General features: G+C 35.8%; 1 protein-coding gene across 6 annotated transcripts in view; it reads right to left on the bottom strand.

Annotated features, from left to right (window-relative positions):
* LOC138763295 (inter-alpha-trypsin inhibitor heavy chain H3-like) overlaps positions 1 to 24,142 on the bottom strand; it is a 132,540-nt gene that overhangs the window by 11,700 nt on the left and 96,698 nt on the right. For 3 of the 6 annotated variants that reach the window (XM_069937181.1, XM_069937182.1, XM_069937185.1), the window contains 3 exons: positions 6,946 to 6,975; positions 6,194 to 6,235; positions 2,923 to 3,036 (listed from right to left, as the gene is read on the bottom strand). In XM_069937181.1, coding sequence (XP_069793282.1) covers positions 2,923 to 3,036; positions 6,194 to 6,235; positions 6,946 to 6,975 — 186 coding nt within the window. The remainder of the gene's footprint in view (positions 1 to 2,922; positions 3,037 to 6,193; positions 6,236 to 6,945; positions 6,976 to 24,142) is intronic. The other 3 variants (XM_069937183.1, XM_069937187.1, XM_069937186.1) reach the window with 1 other exon arrangement.

Below are 24,142 nucleotides of genomic sequence, written 5' to 3'. Positions count from 1 at the left end.
TTGTTTTGGTGTACTGGAATATTCTTTCCCATTTTTTATCTAATTTTTTTAAGCACATAAACAGGTTCTTCTGGCCTACAAGCCCATGCTGCCCAAATATCTCAATTAATCTATAGTCCCCATATGTTTTGAAGGGTTGGAAGAAACTGGAAGACCAGAGAAAACCCACACGATTACAGGGAGAACATACAAATTCCTTGCAGATAGCTCTGGATTCAAACCTGGGTACCTGGTGCTTTAATAGCATTGTGCAAACCACTATGCCAATTGTGCTGTATTTTAGGGTGGAAAATAAGACTTTTTTTTTTCTTTCAATGGAACAGATCTTACTCAAAGTTATATCTCACACATCCTATAGATGAATGACCCGGAATAATTATTGTTGTGTACAGTAAAATCCCCGTTATCTGGAATTTCAATGAGCTGGAAACTCAAACAACCAGCAAAATAAATAAATTTTTAGATTGTCTCTGCAGGGGAATGCTGAGACTTCGTTGGTCATGCGCAGATTTTCCCCTGCAGTGTCTCTCAATGCATGTGCATTCTTTCATTGTCGCCACTTGTGGGGTGAGGTGAGTTGGGTTGTCAGCGTGAGGAAGGTGCACTGAGGGTCTGACCGGACCACTTGCATTGAGTTGAGATGGGTTGCGCTGAGGGCCCAACCGGGGCACTGGCGTGAAGGTGAGTCGGGTTGACAGCGCGAGGAAAGTGGTAGGGTGTGCAAATGGCCTGACCGGGACACTTGAATTAGAGCTGGCAGGATGGGGATAGGATATGGAGGGGTAATTTCAATAACATTACATTGGAATGAAATGGTGGCACCAGGGATGACACTTGCTGCTGGAGCGACTCTCCAAAAGTGTCTCCCTAACCCAGCCTACTAAGTGCCTTTATTTTTATTAGAATCAGGTACATTGACAAGGCTTTATTCGTAAAACTTGAGGGAGGGGGGTTAATTATGATGGTGGCATGGTTAGTATAGCAGCTAGTGCAACACTGTTACAGTGTCAGAATTTAAATTTTGTAAGTTATGAGAATTACCCTGATTAAAGTAAATTTTACATAATTAAAGACTACAATACTTTAAAAAAAAACTTTACATTTTTCACTCTCTTTTGTCTTTGAAATGGTAATTCTTAATGTAGGTGCATTAGTTAAGCATTGGAAGACTGAGTCTCACTCAACTGGAAAGTTCACATAATCTGGCATCTGTGATCCTTGTAGGTTCCGAATAATGGGGATTTTACTGTATATACATTTGATTACAACTTGGCCTTGTGATTTTCTGTAAGAATTGTTACTATGCTAAGATAAACTGTCCACACAATTATATCTTATAGCAGTGTGATAGTACAGATCTATCACCAATGTATATAGTGTATATAGTTACAGTATCTAGACTGTGCTTACAGCGATTGGCTGAGAGCTAAGCCACGCCTACTGTCTGGGTCTTAAAGGGTTGTGTCCCGAGCCAGGTCGGATCATTCCGGACTGGTCGGCCACCTGTGAAGAGCTCCTGTCTTTTGCTAATAAAAGCCTTGGTTTGGATCAACAAGTCTTTGGTTCTTTCAATGAGCTCTACAAGCACATTTTGTCCAATCCATAGTTCAATGAGCCTGTACAAAGACAATTTGCTGGATAGTGATGAACTTCTCTTTCACTTTGTGGACACCTCATGCCTGTGCTAACTTGGTCTGTTGATCACCTGAATCCCTCTTGGACCTTTCACACCCAGAGTTGGATATTAATGGAAGACCTGACCCAAATATTGTTATCATACTTCCCAAAGTAGGTTGGGGGGTAGGGTCACAGTTTGCATCATTTAAAATATCTTCAACAGGGATACTTAAAAATCATTAGACTATTAAGATTTTAAGTAAAATAAATAAGTTGCTAAATATTTTAAATAAATAAAATAGATGTGAAGTATGATAGAAATGTCAAAACAGAGCAACATTGTGTTGAAAAGAGCAACTTACAGTGTGTTTTTCAAAGAAAAAAAACATGGTTTTACTCTGTCCGAGACATCCTCTGCCTTACTCCTGCAGTTTTATGAACTTCTTTTGTATTCTCCCTCATTCTGATAAAGTTTCTATGACCTGAAATGACTATTTGGTTTCTCTCCCCTGCAATGCGTGTCGAAAGAACCAAAGACTTGTTGATCCAAACCAAGGCTTATATTAACTAAAAGACTAGAGCATATCACAAGTAAGTCGACCAGTCCAGAATGACCCGGTCTGGCTAGGAGCAATCCTTTAAGACCTGCCATTAGGTGTGGCTACACTTTCAGCCAATCACAGTCATCCTACACTACCATCTGTACATATGTACATATACACATTGGTGATAGAATCTGTACTATCACATCCCCAAAGTTGTGTTTTGACCTGTAGAGCACTTAGCATCATAGAGTTTTACAGCAAGAAAACCATTTCTTTGGCCCATCTTTTCCATGCTGACCAAATTGTCTACCCAAGCTAGTCCTACTTGTTTGTGTTCAACCCTCATCCCTTTAAGTCTTTCCCATCCATGTCCTTTAAATGCAACTGTCCACATCTCCACCACTTTGTCTGGCAGCTTGTTCCATGTACCCACCACTCTCTGTTTGAAGAAGATACTCCACAGTCCTTGTTAATCTTTTCCCCAGCATTTTCTGGGTTTTTTTCATTTTGATTTCCAGCATCTACAGGTTTTTAAAAAAAACATCTTTTTTGTTGTCTGATGACTCTTATGCTATTTTATTCCTTCTGTTATCCTTTTTAGGTATTTTTTTTTATTTAGCCAGGGTGTTGCCAGGCAGCATTCCATGGTCATTTTAAAGGTCTCTGCATCATTCATGAACACAAGTTACATTTCTGATTGGTACCAATTCATCAGCTACTTTTCCTTCCTGGTATCCGCTTAAGGTAAGCACGGTCCTACCTGTATATGGATCCATGATCAGATTTAGAATTACATTTGGTTTCCCATCAATGTTGAAGCAAACTGTATCCTTGTGATTATTGACTGATGTTATGAAATGAGGGTCACTGTCGACTTGGAAAAAGTATCAAAGTCAGTACAATCATTACCACCTTTATAGAACAGAACTTGAACCGTGACACTGTAATCTCATGCATGCTTAGTGATACATTTCTTCCAGTCCTTTCTGAATTTAGGACCGAATCAAAGTTTCACGAACAATTACAGAAACCTGGATGTTTAGAGCAAATTTGCAAATATTTCATAATTGTGTGGCTAATCATCAGATTCCATTCACACAGAATAACAAACAAAGCAAAAAGATTTTTTTAAATAAAACAGTAAATCATTCAAAGGGCTGTAATAAGGCTTATGTTTTTTTTTCAGGAAAGAAATTTTAAGTGATGATTTTTAAAATAATGGCTCATCAACTTTGTTGTTTTGTTATTATTTTTCTCATCAGTTCCTTTCAAAGTGTTACCCTCAGAGAGGAATGATTTCCCTATAGTTATTTTCTCCTTTGTTCTCCCTGATTTTTCTTCACACACAGATTAAGAATGTCAAGTCAAGTTCATTGTCATCAGATTGTTCAAGTATAACTTGACAAAACAGCGTTCTCCGGTCCTCGGTGCAAAAACACTCAGACACTCAGACATACAACCAGAGATAACACACATACAGATAAATAATACATATGCAGGATAATATATCTACAAAAATAAATACATAAATATTGTTTTGTACAAATGAGAATCTTTGATGGTTAGTGTGAGCAGTTCCTATGGTCATTTAACATTCTCATTGCATTATCTACAACATTTCCAATCCTGTTTAGCTTCAAGGAGGCAGTGACTTAATCCTCAATGGGAAATCCACTGGAAGTCTTACTTGCTAATATGGACAACGTGGACTGGATTTTTCTCATCCAATAGCATTGTGAATTCTCTAAAGTGCTATTAAATGAAAATATGAACATAAGAACACAAGGACTAAGAAGCAGGAGTAGGCCATTCAGCCTGCTCTCTGTGCCTGCTTGTAGGTGACAATTCCCAGCTTCTAATAATTCCAATCTCAAAACACGTCACCTTCCAAGAGAAGTAAGCCTCGATATTCCGAACTGTATTTTATTCATCCAAATAGATCAAATTTCATAAACAATAAATTCCTCTTTCTTAACACAATAGATTAAAGCAATTAGAGATTTACAGACATGGCTACACATTGCTTGATAGTGGAGAAAGTGGAGAACACCAAAATCCTTGGTGTGCACTTAACAAGTGACCTATCCAGGACAAATAACCTCTCCTCACTTGTCAGGAAGGCACAACAGTGACTGAACTTCATTGGAAGACTGAGGCTGGCAAGTCTAACGGTCACAATTCAATCAACTTTCTGCAGGAGCTCTGAGAATGTCCTGGCTTGTTGCATCACAATGTGGTACAGTTACTATGATGTCATATGTCGTAATATCTGAACAGATTGGGAGGTCTCTTCTCATTCTTGGAATGACCATGGAAGGGACGCGAGCTCTCAAGAAACTTTTCTTTGTATTCATTATCATTATTCATCATGATTATTATTCATTATTAATCATTTATTATCATATTAATTCATTTATATTTGTTTGAAGTTGAGTATAATTATTATTTACAATATGCTTTATTTTACTCATCGTTTATGAAGTGCAAAGTATGAAAATGTTTATTCGCTTTTATCACTGGAAAATTAAAGCTATTTACAGCTGCAGTTATGAAGTTTGATCTATTTGGATGAATAAAATACAGTTCGGAATATCGAGGCTTACTTCTCTTAGAAGGTGACGTGTTTTGAGATTGGAATTATTAGAAGCTGGGAATCGTCACCTACAAGCAGGCACAGAGAGCAGGCTGAATGGCCTACTCCTGCTTCTTAGTCCTTGTGTTCTTATGTTCATATTTTCATTTAATAGCACTTTAGAGAATTCACAATGCTATTGGATGAGAAAAATCCAGTCCACGTTGTCCACCTTTATTTTCTCAGCCTTTGACAAGGTGTCATAGACTAGGTTATTTCACAATACAGATACAATGAGGGATTTAAAATGCAGAAACAGAATCAACTTCAATCCCACAACCAAAAGAAATATAATCAAGTGTATCCAAGTTTGCTGATGACACTAAATTGAATGGAAAAGCAAATTGTGCATAAGATGAAGAGAGTCAACAGAGAGATAGACAGGATAAGTAAGTGGAGGAGGGTCTGGCTGATAAGAGTATAATATTGGTAAATATGAGCTCATTCATTTTGCAAAAGAATTGAAGACCAAATGATTACATACTGTAAATGGCAAAAGATTGCAGCATGCTGCCGTGCAGAAGTGCTTGTCTATGAACTGCAGGAAGTTAGTTTGCAAGTGCAGCAGGTTATCAAGAAGGCAAATTTAATTTTGGCCATCATGACTAGAAAGATTGAATTTAAAAGTAGGGAAATTATTTTGCAAATGTATAGGGCATTGGTGAGGCTGCATCTGGAGAACTGCATGCAGTTCTGGTCTTCTTACCTAAAAAGGATTTGCTGCCTTTAGGGGTTCAGGTCGATTCTAGAAATGAGGGTGTTTGCCTACAAGGAGAGATTGAGTCACCTGGAGCTCAGAAGAATGAGAGGGGATCTGAGAGAAACATATAAAATTATAAATTGCATAGATAAGAAATCTTATTCCACAAGAAGGTGAGACTAGAACTAGAAATTTGAGTGAGTAGGTTTAGGAGGAAATGGTTTTCCAAGAGAGCAGTGAATTTTTGGAATTATCTGCACAAGGAAGTAGTAAAGGCTGCTTCATTAAATATATTTAAAACACAGAGATTTTTGCAAAGTAGATTGTGGGGAAAAGCCAGGTAGGTGGAACTGAATCCTCTGCCAGATCAGTCATGATCTTATTAAATGGTGGAGTAGACTTGATGGGCAAAATGGCCTTCACTTGCTCCTATTTTTTCCAGTGTTCTTGTGTAATAATTTGAAAATTAGAACAAAATCTTTCATACACTTTGAAGCCAGGTAAAATGCACCAAATCCAACAAGATTTAAACATGCGAGGAAACCACAACAAAATTCCATGAAATGTAACATTTTGTACTGCCACTACCATAGGCAATACCCTGAAATAAAAGTAGAGAGCAGGAGAAGAGTGGTGAGAGAGAGAGATGGATCTTAATGTTATTATCAAAGATTTGTTAAATTTGCTCAAAAAACTTACCTATTGTAAGATTGTAATGGTGTGGTATAAGATGGGGTACATCTGAAAAAGCAAATATCTATTCATAGGATAATGAAATGTAAAAATCTTCATTGGAGATAGTGTTCAGTTTAGTGCATTCCAAGCTTTTTAAAATTCATATCACATTTAAAATTTAATTATTAGCTGTATGTAGTGAAATGATTTAGTCGAGTGAATAAGATTAATTGATTTTTGATAGCCATTGGTTTATTTGACTAGATTTGAAGCACAATGTTTCAGTTTGCCAAAACAATTGTTTTGAAATTAAACCATTCATCTAACAACTCAAATTAGAATAAAAAAAACCTACTAAAATTACAGCATTCTATGAAAACTGACTAAACATGAACACACTCAATCTCAAAATAGGCTCCATCAAGAAATTAGACATCCTGAACAAAGATAATCTATTAACCATGGGAAATTTTAAACTTTGTTAAACTGAGAAAACTAAATTTGCAGACTGTATTCAAAATAGTTTTCCTCATCAGTATTATAAGGACATACAAATAATTTATTTGACTACGGAACAAGCTAAATAATAACCTTGGACATTGTGGGGAAGAGTGATTATGTTCTTATTGAATTTGAAATCTAAATAATTAATCTTAACTTGATTCACTGCATTATATTTTTAATCAAGAATATTAACCATTAAATTCTGTATCCTTGAAAGGCGAGGACATACAAAGCAAGACAAAGCAAAAGATTAAATAGCCAATATGTCATACCTGTCATCATTGTTGGTGAAGGGTATATATCTGAAAACAGAAGAACCAATATTTAATCAAGTAACTAACATTAAAATTATTTTATCTCTGATAAGACTCCTATATCTTTTGGATAACAAGGAAATATGCATTTATTATGTAGGTCAGCTAAAAGGATAGTGACTATATAGTGAAACATAAAAATCTGCAGATGCTTTGTTTGGAGTAAAAACACAAAAATGCTGGAGAAACTCAGCAGGCCTTGCAAGGTCCATAGATGTAAAGATACATAACCAACGTTTTGGCCCTGAGCCTTTCTTCAAGGTATGAGTAAAAACTAGGCAAGCATCTTGAAATGTAGTTACAGGGAGAAAGAAAATTTCTTAAAATGAAAAATGATTTGTATTTGACAAATAAACAATGTGTTCATACAACACCATCTCTTAATATGAGATAACATTTGCTTTAAGAAGAAATTCACCTGATACAGGAGCTCAGTGACCGTGCTGTAGAGGCATTTTACTAAATATACATTAATATACATTGTATTATTTGGGGTATTCAGGCCTGAGTTGGGAGAAGAGGTCTTCATTTACAGGTTATGGACCTTTGGGATTCTCTGCCTCAAAGATATGAAAGCTTTCAAGACAGAGGCTAATAACTTTATGGGTACCAAAGCAGTCAAAGGATTCTAGATAGAACCAAGCTGGTACAACAGGTGACTGGTCTATTTATTCTTCTATTTTTTTCTTCAAAATTATTCCTAAATTTATGGAGGAAATAGAAAAACTTTTCTAGAAAGTTCTTTTTAGATTTCATTCTTTTGCATCATCTCTAAAATTGGTCTATTAATTTACAAAGGTGACATCATTCCAAATATTAGGTAACTAGAAATTTGTAGATTCTTGGGGCTAGTGCAATAAGAGGGGGAAGAGAGAGTTACAGGAGATAGGCCAATCTGTCAGGGTGGAAGTTGGCAAGCACATCATGGGCTCAAGAGGCATCACCAATGTAGCCAATCAGAATAACAGAGGAAGAGTGAGGAGCCTTGCCTGTGTAGGCTTGCAGCATGGATTGCTTCACATATTCAATGAAAGGATACCACTTGCTGGGACCCATGCAAGTAGCTATGGTTACACCTTTGATTTGGAGAAAGTGGGATGAGGCAAAGGAGAAATTATTGAGGTTGAGAACAAGTTCTGCCAGATGGAGGAGGGTGGTAGTGGAGGGATGTCTGGTTAGGTGTGTTGTTCAGGAAAAAGTGGAGAGCCTGGAGGCCTTCTTCAGGGATATGCAAGTGTACAGGAACTGGACATCCATGGTGAAAATGAGGTGGTCCAACCCAGGGAACTAAACATTATTAAAGTGATGTAGGAGTGTCCCTGATGGAGGTGGGAAGGGACTGGAACAAGGGGGCAAAATGGAGTCAAGGTAAAATTATACCAGTTCATTGGGGCAGGAGCATTCCAGAGCAGTTCACTTTGTGGATCTTGGATAGGAGGTAGAGCTGGACAGTGGTGGATTGGGAAACAATGAGGATAGAGGCTGTGGAAAGGAGATGACCAAAAATTATGAGGTCAGTGATGGAGCCTGATCCTTCTTGGTGGGGTCCTGTTCAAGAGGAAGTGACTAAGAGCCGTTGTCTAGCCTCATTAACGTAGAGGCCAGTGAGCCAAATTACAACAGTATCACCCTTGTCTGCAGGTTTGATAACAAGGTTGGGATTGATGTGGAGAGAACAGAGGGCAGTGTGCTCCAAGGGGGTAAGATTGGAATAGGTAAGTGGTGGTGAAGTCAATGTTTTGGTGGAAGTTGGTGGCAGAATTCAAGAATGAGGAGGAAGAAGAATTAAGGCAGGAAAAAAGTGGAGGGCTGAAAGTTCTCAAAGACATAGGCTCAGCGACAGAGATGGCAGAATTCAATGTGATAGTGATCCTCCTGACCATAACAAAGAGTTGAAGACTAGTTTGTTTCAGCTTTGGGGATTCCAGATGGATGCCTCCTCATGGTCATTAGTTCTATAATTCTATAGCTAATAAAAAATAATTGTTTTAAAAGAAACCAAGTTTATTACAATAAAATAAATATCACATGGTGCCAGGAGTATACATGGTACCAGGAGTGAGAATCAGTTGATAGCAGCAGAGAAATGGAAAGTGTGAAGGTTCCTGATGCTGTAAATTGGACTGGCAATGTCAACCATGAGTGGAGGTTGTTTAAACAATTATTCATGTTGTACTTAGAAGCTATTGGACTCTATAGCAAACCTGATGCATGGAAGATTGTTCTGCTACTCACCATGATGGGACCTCAAGCACTAGAGGTTTTCAATATACATGTTTTTTACCGAGGCAGAAGACCAGGGAAAGTTCGACAAGTTTATTAAGATGGTTGATGACCACTGTTTACCAAAACAAAGTTAGAGAGATACGTGTTTTGCTCATGCACGCAGCTACAGGGAGAGAACTTTGATGATTTTTACAAAAAAACAGACTTGAAATTAAAAGCAAAAATGTGCAATTGAGGATCACTACAAGATCCTATGACCCGTAATCAAATTGTATTTGGGATTATTGTTAAGAAAGTGAGAGAGACGTTGCTGTGAGAGACAGAGCCAGTGAATTAGCTCTGTAGTATGTGAAAAAGTTCAGTTATAGTGTAAAAGCCAGTGAAAATGAAGGCATAATCATAGTTAGAGTGTCTGGACACACACAGAAACAAAATATGAGACATAAGAAACAACAAAAAGGAGAGATATTCAATTGTAAATGATGTGGCCCTCAACATGCACAAAAACAATGCCCAACCTATGAAAAAATCTGTAATAATTGCAAAGGGCAGAATCATTATGCGAAGCAATGCTTTTCCAAGGAGAAACAAAACAGAAGTGAAATTATTCACACAAAAGAAGAAGCTGCCCTCAGTGATACAATTTTCATTGGCATGGTAGTGCAAGAAGATTATAAACCAATAAACACTGAACAGCAAAGGCAAGCAGGATAATTGGACTGTGTCATTATATATAAATGGAACAAGTATTCCTTTCAAGCTGGACACAGGGGCAAAGGTCAATTTGATTTGTAAGTGTGATATAAGGGCAATGAAGATAAAGCCATACATCCATGAAAAATCCTGTACAGCTCAAAGCCTACAATGGACAGAGTGAATTACTGCTGGGTGACAAAGTATGTGAAAACTTAAGCTGAGTCAAGAGGGTGTACATACCAAGGAAACCTATTGTGTTAGCCAATGCTTTATCCAGGGCAATGATGCAGAGTGAAGCACAGAGTGAAAGTTCCACAGAGACAGATGTGAATCTCCATGTGAACCTGATCTTTGAATCTCTTCCCATATCTGACATGAAATTCAAGCAGATAGCAACTTAAACAGAAAAGGACACAGTTCTACAGAAGGTCATCAAGAATCTGAATGAAGAATGGCCTAGAGGTGAATGTCAGCTACATTACAACATCAAAGTTGAGCTGAGTGTTGTCAATAGGCTTCTACTTAGATAGAGCAGAATTGTCCTTTCTCAATCATTGTGACAAGAAATGCTGAAAAAGGTGCACGAGGGGTACCTTGGGATGGAAAAATGCAAGAGGAGGGCCAGAACTTCTGTTTATTGTCCAGGGATAAATGCGGACTTTAACAGGATGATTTCCAGTTGTGAGACCCATTTGAAACATCATGCAAAGCAGATAAAGGAATCCATGATAATAACTGACTTACCAGAAGAACCATCGCAGAAAGTTGGGACTGATCTGTTCCACATGAATGGAAAGAATTATGGTTATTGATTATTTATCAAACTATCCAGAGATTGCTCTGCTTTCTAACATAACTGCTGCTTATGTGATCAAATATATGAAATCGATCTTTGCAAGACATGGAATTCCTCAAATTGTCTACAATGTCAATGTCATGCTACAGCTGTAGAGAATTCCAGAACTTTGTAGAAGAGTATGATTTTTGACATACGACCAAGTCCACTGCATCCACAGTTAGACAGTAAAACAGAGAAAAGAGTTCATATAATTAAACAGTTGCTCAAGAAAGCACAAGACAGTGACTCAGATCCATATTTAGCTCTATTGAGTTACAGAGCTTCACCACTTGATCATGGCATGTAACCTGCTTAGCTTCTGATGGGCGGTAGGATGATCACCACATTACCCTACTCTGCAGACGCAAGCAAGAACAGAGACATCAAAGATGTCGAATGGAAACAAAAGCATTTGCAATAGTGACAATAAGCAAACTATGACAAGTCAGCAAGAAGCTTCAGGCCACTGGTACAACATGTCACAGTGAGATTCAGAGATTCCAACACTCAAAAACAAAATGGCTACTGTTCTGAATGAAGTAAATCCAAATTTCTGCACTGTCAGAACAGAGGATGGTCAAATACTAAGAAGGAATCAAAAGAGCCTGCTGAATACACAAGAGACATTGCAGGAACAGATAAATGCAAAGATCCAGCTTGCACAGCAACAGAAGGAACACCACCAGTGCTACACAGTAGTGGAGCAGAGCCGACACAAGCATTTGTGGTAAGAAGATCCATACGCATTATCAAAGATTGAATCTCGAAAATAAAAAGAACTGCACACTTAAAAGGTTTTGTTTACATTTGTGTTGAACTTTAACTTGACATGAATACTGTATTAGTGTGTCATGTTGTTAAAGTAAACAGCTCAAGGAAAGGCGATGTAATGATAGAGTGCTAGTGATAATCCTGACCACTAAAGGGAATTTGAGACTAGTTATTTTTGCATCTTTGGGGATTCAAAATGGATGCCTCCACTTGGTCACAAGTTCGATAACTCTATAGTTCTATAGCTAATAAAGTTGTTTTAAATATAACCCAAATTTCTTTATTACAATAAACATCCCAGCAGGTGCGAAACTTGTTAATGTGTGGGTGTAGAGGTGCAAATCTAAGGCCTCTACTGAGGATAGAGCATTCCAATTTAGAGAATGGAAGGTCAGGTGGATAGTTAGGACCTGGTAGGGATTGGAGAAGGGGTCAGCGAGGTGGAGGAAGTCAGAGGAGGGAGAAGAGTTTAGGATTCAAATGGGCAGAGGGAGAGTTGAGGGGGTCAGGAAAGAATTGGGGAAAGGGCAAAAGGATCAGGAGGGGAGGAGATGTAAAGATATATAACCAATGTTTCGGCCCTGAGCCCTTCTTCAAGGTATGAGTAAAAACTAGGCAAGCATCCTGAAATGTAGTTACAGGGAGAAAGAAAATTTCTTAAAATGAAAAATGATTTGTATTTGACAAATAAACAATGTGTTCATACAACACCATCTCTTAATATGAGATAACATTTGCTTTAAGAAGAAATTCACCTGATGCAGGAGCTCAGTGACCGTGCTGTAGAGGCATTTTACTAAGTATACCTTAATAGGATTACTTGTATTATTTGGGGTATTCAGGCCTGAGTTTGGAGGAGAGGAGGAATAAGGAGTAGGGACAGGTGTAAAGGAGGGTAGAGGGAAGAAGGGGCAGTGGCAGCCTCTATGGCTCTGGCCTGTGGGGTGTACGCCTCCAAATAACTTTTTCTTCTCTGATTTATCAGTTAATTCAAATAAATTTATTTGCTACTTTAATGTTATAAATTACTTACATGTGATGTTCTTTTAGATGTAACCAATTCCAGAATGCACCCACTCTACTAAAAATTCTAAAATCATTGTTACTTTCTAACTTCTGCTGGAACTTTATTTCTACCATTTGTTGTTCAACTTATTTGGGCAGATTTCCCTTGTCCAGCAATGAGGTTCCACTGCTTCTCCAGTTTACACAACTACTTTCTCTAGCATGAGTTAGGGAAAGAAGATTTAAAATCATGCTCCAATTTCTTACCATATTTTATGTGAAAGAAATAAAGGAAATTGGCTGTAGTCAAATCCATTAGACAAACAGTGATAAAAACTGCAGTGCAATTTACTTCAAAAACATTCTTAATTTAAGTTTATGAGCATCCTGTAATTTTGTGCATTTTGACCTATGTTTTCTGAAAGGGAATAAAAATATATGGTTAATTATATCAGATTTAAGATATCTGTGTCTAACACATGTATGTGAAATGTCCACTGATTAGGGTCCCTAATTTTTTCAGATTTTTCTCTTCACATTTTGCCCTTTCTTAGCTGCATGGAATTACTAGGGATCCAAAAGATTGAAACATATTGAATATTTTGTTCGATTATGTGGTTCAAGAAACCCAAAGGAGTCTTCATAAAATGGAATTAAAAAAATCATGGTTGAAATTTAACACGGAGCTGCATTTTGACTGACTAAATATAAAATCAATTAAAATGATTCAGCCAGTGATGTGCCTTTGAGGTGAGGTTGATGTCTTGAAAGTGCATTCAATTTGAGGTACAGATTAACTAATGCTTCATTTATCCAAATCTTTGACAAACAATTAACTATCAAAATATTGGCTATGTATCTTTATCATAAAGAACACCTGATGAGTTTCTCCATCACTTTTGTGTATTAAACTACAATCACAGCATCTGTAGACTTTTGTTTAACTAATGACCATGTTCTGTATAGAACATGATACCCTCCAGTTCATCAAGTACACATACACAGTATGCCACTTTCCCTTCAAAATAAAAAAAAATCATCCAATTAATTAATTATTTACATTCACAATACTAGCGATGTCTAAATCATGAAAGATAATAATAAAATATTCTATTACTATACTTAAAAACAATATGACTAATTTGATTGATAGCATTTGCGATACATTATGTTTTGATTTGATGACATCACACCTTAAAAGTGTCCCAACCACATTGGAAATAAAGGATAGGCAGGTAGGTAAAGGGGGTGGTGTGCTCTGCTAATACAAAAAAAATACCAAATCATTGGAAAGAGGTGACATAATAATGTGTTAATTGTGTTAATAAAATCATGATTAAAAAAATCTTTAAAAAGGTATGGATTGTTGGAGTTTAGTTTAGGTACACTTCATAAACAGGCATTAACATTTCACAAAAGACATCTCATTTAAAATGCAAAAGTTATGCTTCAGGTGGAGCCTACAAGTCTACAGTGACTTTGCAAAAACAATGGAAGAGTACTTGTGACAGTTTCACATGTATTTTTTTAATGGCTCTCCATGTTTACACAATACCTAGCTCAAGAATTGTGTGACAGAGTATATAGATATGTTTTTGGGAGATAAATTGGGAAAGATTTGTTAGAGTAGGTCACATACAAACACTTTAAAAGAGATCTTATTTAAAATACTGGGGCTCTTCCCCATGCTAGACATATCGGCTCCACAGCTTTTGCAAGAGATTTGAAGAGTGCTCAAGAGACTTCACTAATGGATTATTGTTTACAAAAGGCAACAGATGAAAGATCTTGTTGAAGCCGCAGATTGTCTGGAAGAGAATTTGTTGTTCTAAGAGGGTCATGTGGTTTTGCAAGCAGAGAGTGTCAAACAGGCTTTCTCTCAGAGAGAGAGAGACACACACACACACACCCACACCCACACCCACATCACTTGTACAGTGTTATGGTCAGCAGAAGCAACTAGGACTGGAACAGGACAAGCTGACAATTGGAAGATGGCCTGGTCAAAGCTCTTGTGGTTCATGCAAGAGGAGAGGACTGGCTGTCTAATGTTTCACTTGGAATAAGGGAAACAAGAAGGAACTCTGGTGACCTGAAAGAAAGAGGTTATCATCTGGAGAAGCCTAACAGGGTACGTTTCTTCAGCAAAACACTGAAGTAGCTGTGGAAGCAAAATGTACAACAAATCTCTCTCCAAAAACTGACAAAAACCTTCCTGAGCAGTAACCATTCAACTTTCAAGCACCAAAGCTTGGTGAACTTTAGAAATGTTAAATTCTGTGCACAGTATAAGAATTGCCTGCAACCAGTGAACTTGGAGGAATAATAAGTGAGATTGCTCTTTGAACCAAAGAACTTTTCTCAACTTACACACACATTACATACATGTGCACTTAGAATTAGAAGGGGGTTAAGTTTGGTTAAGTAAGCAATAGTGATAAGTTAAAGTTTGATTCTATTTTCATGTTTAAATATAATTAAAAGCAACTTCTGTTTAAGTAACCATTTGGTGAATATCTATTTCTGCTGGGTTTTGGGGTCTTCTGGGCTCATAAAATTTGTGCTATTAAGACTGGTGCCAGTGATATTAATAGATGGCATAATGAGATGAAAACTTGTTTAGTAATGGAAAAAATTACATATGCTTTATGATAATTATTCTTTTTTTGTAATAAGTGGTCTTTATATTTAGAATATTTACATTTAGATTTACCTTTAATCAAGATTTTAGTAAATATATTTCAGTATTTTTTTCCTTTTTCTTTGGCTCTCCTAAAGAGAGTAGGCTGAGAGGGGGAGGGGGGTTCATTTTTTCTTTTCCTTTTTATAATATATCATTCATAATATGTATCTTTCTTATTGTATGTAATAACTTTGTTGAACGAATAAATAAAGTTATGGAAAAAAAAAAGACTGGTGCCGGAAGTTTAAATTACTGGTTGAAGATTGTTATTCTAAGAGGGTTCAAGTGGTTTTGCAAACAGAGAGAAGGAAAAAACATGCAACTCTTTAGAGAGAGGGTAAGAGCACATTCATGCCAAGCGTCTTCCTGGAGCTATACGCCTTGTAGCACCCTCCAGAGCTGATGGAGGTGGGTCAACTGGAGCCACAGTGCCACCTGTCATACATACGCAACAGAGCAATGGCTGTCTTCCCTACTCACAATTCCCTAGGAGCTGGAGCTGCTGTATTTCCTAGAACAGTTCCAACTGCATGAGGGATTATGGGTAGGGAAGACAACCATTGCTCTGCCATGTTTTGAGCCACTAACAAGCAACCCCAAAGGCCGAAGAGGCCCAGTGAGGTGCCGGAGTGGCTAGCAGAGCTGTCACAGCCCACACCAGCTGCCCCATGATCGCCCCTGACTTGACAGCCCCTGCCAGCCATCCCTGACCTGATGGCCCCTGCAGGTCACCCCTGCCCTGAGGGGCTCAAGGAGGGAGAGGGGTGAGTGGTTGGGATAGAGAGGGAAGATGGTTGCTGGCTGACTACATCATCAACCTGCCCATAGCCAGCCACTTACAATGGTTGAACATTCATGTGAGGTGGCAGAGCGCTGCGCTCTGCCGAATATTCTTCCCTGAGAGGGATTGCAGTCAGCACCTTGGAGCCGGCCACGATGCATTCATAGAAATAAGTTTCCTGATGCAAGGGTGGAGAATCTCAGCCTTTACAGTTGGGCTTTTTCACCAGTGGTACTCAACCTTTTTCTTTACACTTACACACCACTTTAAGTAATCCCTATGCCATAAGTGCTCTGTGATTAGTAAGGGATAGGTTAAGGTGGTATGCGAGTGGGAAGGGAAGGTTGAGAACCACTGCTCTTGACCCAATTGTAACTGAAATATTTTGCTTGAGAAGACATTGGCCTATTTCCTCTGGAGTTATGAAACTGTGCACATAATGAGTCAATTAGGTACGATTAAAACAGTGGTTTTCAAACTTTTTCTTTCCACCCACATACCTTCTTAAGCAATCCCTTACTAATCACAGGGTACCAATGGCATAGGGAATAATTAAAGTGGTATGAGTGGAAGGAAAAAGGTTGAGAGCCACTGGCCTAGAGATAGTCAGGTTTACAGCAGGAGTTGGTGTTGAAAGCTGCTTTTTACACTTTTTTTGAAAATGGCAAACAATTATTCAATTATAAAAAATATCAATAGTACATAATACTATTAAATACAAGATTAAAGAAAACACAAACTATATATTAATCATTATTCATATGTTCCTAACGTAATTTTGTATCTTCTAATTGAGAGGAATGGGTGATGTGGATGTTGTGGATGGACTTTTGTTAACAAATTCCATATATGGTTCCCAAATCTTATAAAAGTTCCCAATCTGATTCCTTAAACTATAAGTAATTTTTTTCTAATGGTATACAATTTTGTATTTCATCTATCCATCATTGTAACATTTTCTGTTTTCCACATTACAGCCACACATTTTTTATACCGCTATTGCTATACTCAAAAATTGTACTTGATATTTATCCAACTTCAATTTTATATCTGCTTCATATATATTACCCAGTAAAAATATTGTTGGGTTTTTTTGTACTTTTCATAATTTGTCCTAATAATATACTCAAATCTTTCCAAATTTTTCCCACTTTAACACAGGACCAAACTGATTGTAGAAAGGACCCTACTTCCTTGTTACATCTAAAACATTTATCAGAATAATTTGAGTTAAGTCCATTTAATTTAGATGGAGTAAATTATAATTGATGTGCCATTTAATATCTAACATTAATTGTATTTGTTACACTCTCTTGGTAGGACCTTGACCAGTTTTTCATGAATTTGCATATTTAAATCTTTTTCCTATCTTTGCTTTGATTTATATAATTATTTTATTCCCATAGTATCTTGTAATTTTATACACGTATTAGTAATAAATTCCTCAATGTGTTTGTAATTAAATATTCAAATTGATTTCATTCTGGGAGACTTAAATTTGCACCTACTTTCCCTTTTAAATATGATTGAAGTTGATAATTTGAAAAAAAAATTTATATTTCATATTTCTCTTTCATTTATTCAAAAGTCATAATAAAGGAACCTAAAAAAATCTTTTATCTTCTGTATCCCTTTACTGTACCAAGAATCAAATACAGAATTACTCAAAGTAAAAGGAATAAGTTGATTTTGTTTTCACATCATCTTCAGTATTTGATCATTTTTAATTTCTCTTTTGATATGGATTCTGTTCCCTACCTTATGCAAATGCTTTAAAATTGGTACTTCTGTCTTCTTTTTCAATAACTCATTGTTCCATTTGTACAAAAATGCTCTGAATTAATTTCTCCTATTTTATTCATTTCGATCTGAACCCACGTTGTTTTTTCTCCAATTTGTTAATAGGAGGACAAGAATCTTAATTGAGCTGCTTTATAATAATTTTTAAAATTTGGTAATCTTAATCCTCCTTATTCAAATTTCCAAGTCAGTTTTTCCAAGGATACTCTTGGCATTTTATGTCTGCAAATAAATTTCCTTATATTTTTATTTACTTCTTGGAGAAACTTCTCTAGTATAGGAGTGGGTAATGATTGAAATAAATACTTTATTCTTGGAAAAATATTCATCTTAATACAATTTATCCATCCTATTAAAGTTATTGGCAGATCATTTTTAAAAAATATCCTTTTTTTCAATAGTGGTAAATAATTCAATTTAAATAAATTATTTAAATTTCTATCTACTTTTATTTCTAAATATTTAATCGCTTCTTTTGCCACTTAAATTTTGACTTTTTTTTACTTTGTGTATAATCCACATCAACCATAGGCATCACTTCACTCTTATCAACATTTACTTTTTGCCTGATATTAAACCATATTCTACTAATCTTACATTTAGTTTACACAATGATATTTCTGGTTTCATTAGATAAACTACAACATCATCTGCGTATAAACTAATTTTATGTTCTTTATTACCTATCTCGAAACCTTTAATCTCATTGTCTCTTCTAATTATTTCTGCCAAAAATTCTACAGCTAAAGCAAATAAAAAATGGTGATAATGGACATCCTTGCCTAGATGATCTTTCTAATAGAAAAGGCTTTGATATTTTCCTATTTGTGATCACTTTAGCTTTTGGTTGATTATATAATGCTTTTATCCAATTTATAAAAACATTTGGAATTCCAAATGTACTTAATACTTTGAACAAAAAGTCCCATCAAATGCTTTTTTTGTGTCTAATGCAACCACTACTGCTGGTTTCTTTTCTTTTTGAGCTACACTTAATAAACTCATAAATTTAACTACATTATCTACAGATCTTCTATTTTTAATAAAAAGTTTGATCCATATTTATTAATTTTGGTAAATATTGAATCTATTAGCTAATAGTTTAGATACAATTTTATAATCTGTACTTAATAATATAGGTTTATAAGAAGGTTGTAAAGGAACTTTTTTCAGAATAACTTATTAATGCTGTTTTAACAGATTCTGGCAAATCATGTGACTCTCATTTGATCTAATACTCTCATTAATACAGGAGTTAACAATTCCTTAAATTCTTTATAAAACTCCGAGAGGAAACTATCTTCCCCCGGGGCTTTATTGTTTTGTAAGACATAAGAATATCATGCACTTCTGTCTCTGTAAAAGGATTAGCTAACTCTAATATTTCACCCATATTTAATATAGGTAATTTAACTTGTGATAAATATTCCTCTATTCTTTTTTCCATCCTTCAAGGATTCTAATTGATACATTTTTTATAAAAATTCCTAAAATTATCATTTATTTCTTGCATCTTATGGGTGATTTGACCAGTTTCCTTCTTTGTTGCAGTTATTGTTCTTGATACTTGTTCAGCTTTTAATTGCCATGCTAATACTTTATGAGTTCTTTCACCTAATTCATAATACTTCTGTCATATTCTCATTATACCTCTTTCTACTTTAAAAAAAATTCCAATAATCTATCTTTCTCTTCATCTTGTTGGATATGTAATTGCTTCTCTAAATTTAATATTTTCTTTTCCAATTTGTCATATGTTCTTTTATCTTAGAAGTATAATTTACTATTTGACCTCTTAAATATGCCTTCATAGAATCCCATATAATAAATTTATTCATTACTGAATTTTAATTAATTTCTAGAAAATTATCTGTTGTCTCATAAAAATCACAAAAATCTTTTCTCTTTAATAATATTGTATTAAATCTCCATCTATAACCTATATTTTGTTCTTCCTCAATGCAATTGACAAAATTAAAGGTGAATGATCTGATAAAACTCTTGCTTAATATTTCAACCTTTCAAACTCGAGGTTGTAGCTGTGCAGACTATAAATATATCTATACATGAATATGTTTTGTGTCTAAAATAATAAAAAGAATATTCTCTATCAGTTGAATAAATTCTTCTCCAAATAGCCATAAGATCCATATCTTTCATTGAACATGTTGCAATCTTAACTCCCCATTAACATTTTTTCTTTTTCACTTACGAATTGCAAAAATACATCTTGTATAAATTTTCCATCATCTGCATTTGGTGCATACACATTCAATAAAGTCCAATATTCTGAATAAATTTGATAATTAACCATTACATTCCTACTCTATATATCTATAACTGTTTCTAATATTTTAACTGGTAAATTTTTATGCATTAATATTGCCACACCTCTAGCTTTTGAATTAAATGAAGATGCCAACACCAATCCAACCCAATCTCTTTTCAACTTTTTATGCTTTTTTGCGTCAAATGAGTTTCTTGTAAAAAAGTTATATCTACTTCTGTTTTTACATATACATTAACAATTTTTTCTGTTTTACTGTATTCTGCACTGAATTTATATTGATATTAATAAAATTCAATTTCCCTGCCATCAAGTACTTTTATAAAATCATTTGTCCTTCCACCCCGCCTCTCCCAGTCCTCCCACTGTCATAATGTTAACAACATATCTCATAATATTCTTGATTAATCTAGGTACAATAGAAAAGAGAAAGAAAGAAGAAAAGAAAGAGGGGAAATACCCCCATCCCCCTGGCACATGATGTTTTTACATTTTTAAACCCCTCATCTCTACGGGATGTGGTTGAAACCACATTTGTTCGCATGACTCCTTAATAGTCAGCTCCATTCTCCCAACTAACTCACTCAAAATGCAATATAGTTCTTTGTTGCATTATGACTATACATTCTTATTCATTCTTTCTTTGGCTTGGCTTCGCGGACGAAGATTTATGGAGGGGGTAAAAGTCCACGTCAGCTGCAGGCTCGTTTGTGGCTGACAAGTCCGATGCGGGACAGGCAGACACGGTTGCAGTGGTTGCAGGGGAAAATTGGTTGGTTGGGGTTGGGTGTTGGGTTTTTCATTCACAACTCTTAAACATATATACCCTCCTCCCAATTAAACTCTCTCAAAATTTTCAGGTACATTTTATCTCATTTGATCATATATTCCTTTCAAATGTCAACAACCACCTGTCTCTCTCTTTCTGGTAATGAATCAGCATACATCTTTGCCTCATTAGGCTCCGTAAAAAAAAAAAAACCTGTTTTTCCTATCTGGAACAAAAACTTTCAAAACTGCCAGATACCTCAAGACAAATTCTTTTCTCTTTTTTAACATATCAAAACTTATAACAGGGTAAAAGAAAATCTTATTCCCATTACAAATCAAAGGTGACCGTCTTTCTTTTGCTTGTTTAGCCGCCAGTTCCAAGATCTTCTCTCTTACTTTGTAACAAATTTAATCAGTATTGGACGAGGTCTCTGATCTGGTTGTGGCTTTAGTTTCAATGTTCTATGTCCTCTCTCAATCTCAATGTCTCCTTGAAATTCATTTAGCCCCATAGATTCCAGAATCCAATGCTGTAAAAACTTCTTAATTATCTGTCCTTCATCCCCTTTTTTAAGTCCAACAATCTTTATGTTGCTACTTCTGCTAAAATTTTCAAAAATGTCAATTTTTTGCATTAATTGATCTTTTGTTGCAGCTGCTTCTGCTTGAATCTTCTTCATTTGTTCCTTAATGCCATGAATTTCAAATCAGTTTCCTTTAATTTTTTTCATCCAGAACTTCAAATCTTTTGTCCACCTGCTGCTTCATTTTTTCCACTTTCCTTTTAAAATTCTTGCTTTCAGCTCTATTGTCTCCATATTTTTTTTTTAAACATCATAGATTGCTGGAAATTATTCATGTAATTTTTCATATCATCTGTAGAAATAAATGACTCTCATTTTTCTCATCATTCACCATAAATCCTTGAACAGAACATATTCCTTGCTCTTCTTTTTGCCACTGGAGCTGGAAGCCTCTTGAGTCTTTTATAAAATTGCCTCCTTTTTTTGTATTCTGCTCAGGTGTGTCTCCTCAGTTTCTTGTATTACTGCAGCTGGTCTTCCTTTCTTTGGTGACATTTTAAATTGTTCTTTAAATTGTCAGACACATCTTTTTTCTATTTTTCTTAAATTTTCCAACCTTTTTTGACTTTTATTTTGAGGAGAGTAGGTATTTCCAGTCTAACCCCACATCATCACATAACATGCCCCAAGCTTTGCACTCCATTTGAAGATGGGTTTTGAGTTCTGAGTTCAGCCTATTCTCAGACCTTGTAGTCAATTGCAAGAGGAAATGGCTGATAATGTGTTTCTCCTGGAATAGGGGAAAAAGAACTCTCTGTGGTAACCTGGAAGAAGAGGTTATCTTTTGGAAAACCCAAGAGGGGGAAAATTTCTTCGGCAAGACAGTGAAGTGACTAATTGAAGGAGATCAGTTTGTGTGTGTGTCAAACAAACAATGAATATCCCTCTCTTTGAAACCAACAAAGACCTTCCAGAGCAGTAACAATGTAAGCTAAGCACCAGAACCTGGCGAAGATCATAAATGTCACATTCTGTGCAGAGTGTGGAAAATTGCCTGATACCAGTGAACATAGAGGAGTGAGAAATGAGATTGGACAGTGAAACAAAGAACTTTCCTGAACACATACACATTACATACACTTGTGTTTAGAATGAGAAGGGGGTTAATTTAGGTTAAGTTAATTAATTAATAAGTTAAAGATTGATCTTGAAATTATGTTTGAAGAAAATTAAAAAAACTTGTTTAAGTAACCATTGTCTTGGTGAATTTCTGTTGCTGCTGGTTTATTGAGTCCTCTGGGTTTGTAATAAGAGAATCAGAGGAGGTCGAATCCTTATGGGTTGAGTTAAGGAATAGTAAAGGTAAAAGGGCCCTAGTGGCAGTTATAAACAGGCCCCCAAACAGCAGCCAAGATGTGGACTATAAAATACAACAGGAAATAAAAAGGCATGTCAGAAGGACAACGCTACAATAATCATAGGTGATTTTAACATGAAAGTAGATTTGGCTTTTGGCAGCAGCTTCTTGATGAGCCCACGAGGGATTGGCTGTTTTGGATTGGTGGCTATGTAATGAACCAGAGATGATAAGAGACCTGAAGTTAAAGGGATTCTTAGGAGACAGTGATCACAATATGATTGAGTTCACAGTGAAATTTGAAAAGCAAAGGCTAAAATCTGATTTTTTTGACATTTCAGTGGAGTAAAGGGAATTATAGTTGTATGACGGTTGATTGAAAAAAAACACTATTAGGGAAGACAGAACATTAACAGTGGCTAGAGTTTCTGCAAAAAAAAAGGAAAACGCAGGACAAGTACTTATCAAAGTGAAAGAAAGTTGTGAATGGAAAATTTAGACAATTGTGGTTGACAAGGGCAGTTAAAGCCAAAGTAAAAGCAAAAGAGAGGGCAAACAAGGAAGCAAAAATTAGTGGGAAGATAGAGGACTGGGAATCTTTTAAAAACTTAGAGAAGGCATCTAAAATGGTGATTAGGAATGAAAAGAGAAACAATGACAAGAGATTAGAAAACATCAAAAAGGATTCTAAAAGCTTTTGAAATTATAAAGAGCAAATGAGAGACCAGAGAACACATAGGACCATTAGAAAATTACACTGGAGAGATTGCAATGGAAGACAAGAAGATGGCAGAGGAAATGAATGAATATTTGCTGCAATGATTGTGGAGGCATTGGTAATGATCTTCCAGGAATCAATGGATTCTGCCATGGTTCCAGAGGATTGGAGAATTACAAATGTCACTCTGCTGTTTAAGAAGTGAAGGAATGCAATGTAATGTTAAGATATTAATTATATTTTTAAAACCTAACAATTAGCTTTATACAATTTATTGCTTCCTCTGTTCATACAAATTATTGCTAATACCCTTGGTAACTTATCCACCCTTATTAAACCACGCGTCAAATCCCTTGGTGTGATATTCGATTCCACCTTCAAGTTTGACAAACAAGTTCATTAAATGAGCTTTTTTTTTCATCTTCAGTCGAGCTTCATTGTAACTTCTTTTCTAGTGTGTCGATCTCCTTTTCCAAATTAAGAGTTTCTGTGGTATATTTTTTAAAAAAACTTTAATAAAGTAACTGATAATCTGCCCTCTTAAATAAGCCTTTAAAGCATCCCACGAAGTAAATTTACTTTGTATTGATTTATTATTTCCGGTAAGCAAGCTACAGAAACTGGTGTGCTTCTGGAGTCTTTTTTAAGAGCATTGATTACTGTTATTCCTAAGAAGGATAGAGATCCTTTGAAAGTGA

Source organism: Narcine bancroftii, chromosome 5 (genome assembly GCF_036971445.1).
Source record: "Narcine bancroftii isolate sNarBan1 chromosome 5, sNarBan1.hap1, whole genome shotgun sequence".
Lineage (NCBI taxonomy): Eukaryota > Metazoa > Chordata > Chondrichthyes > Torpediniformes > Narcinidae > Narcine > Narcine bancroftii.
This window is presented reverse-complemented; position numbering and strand designations above follow the sequence as displayed.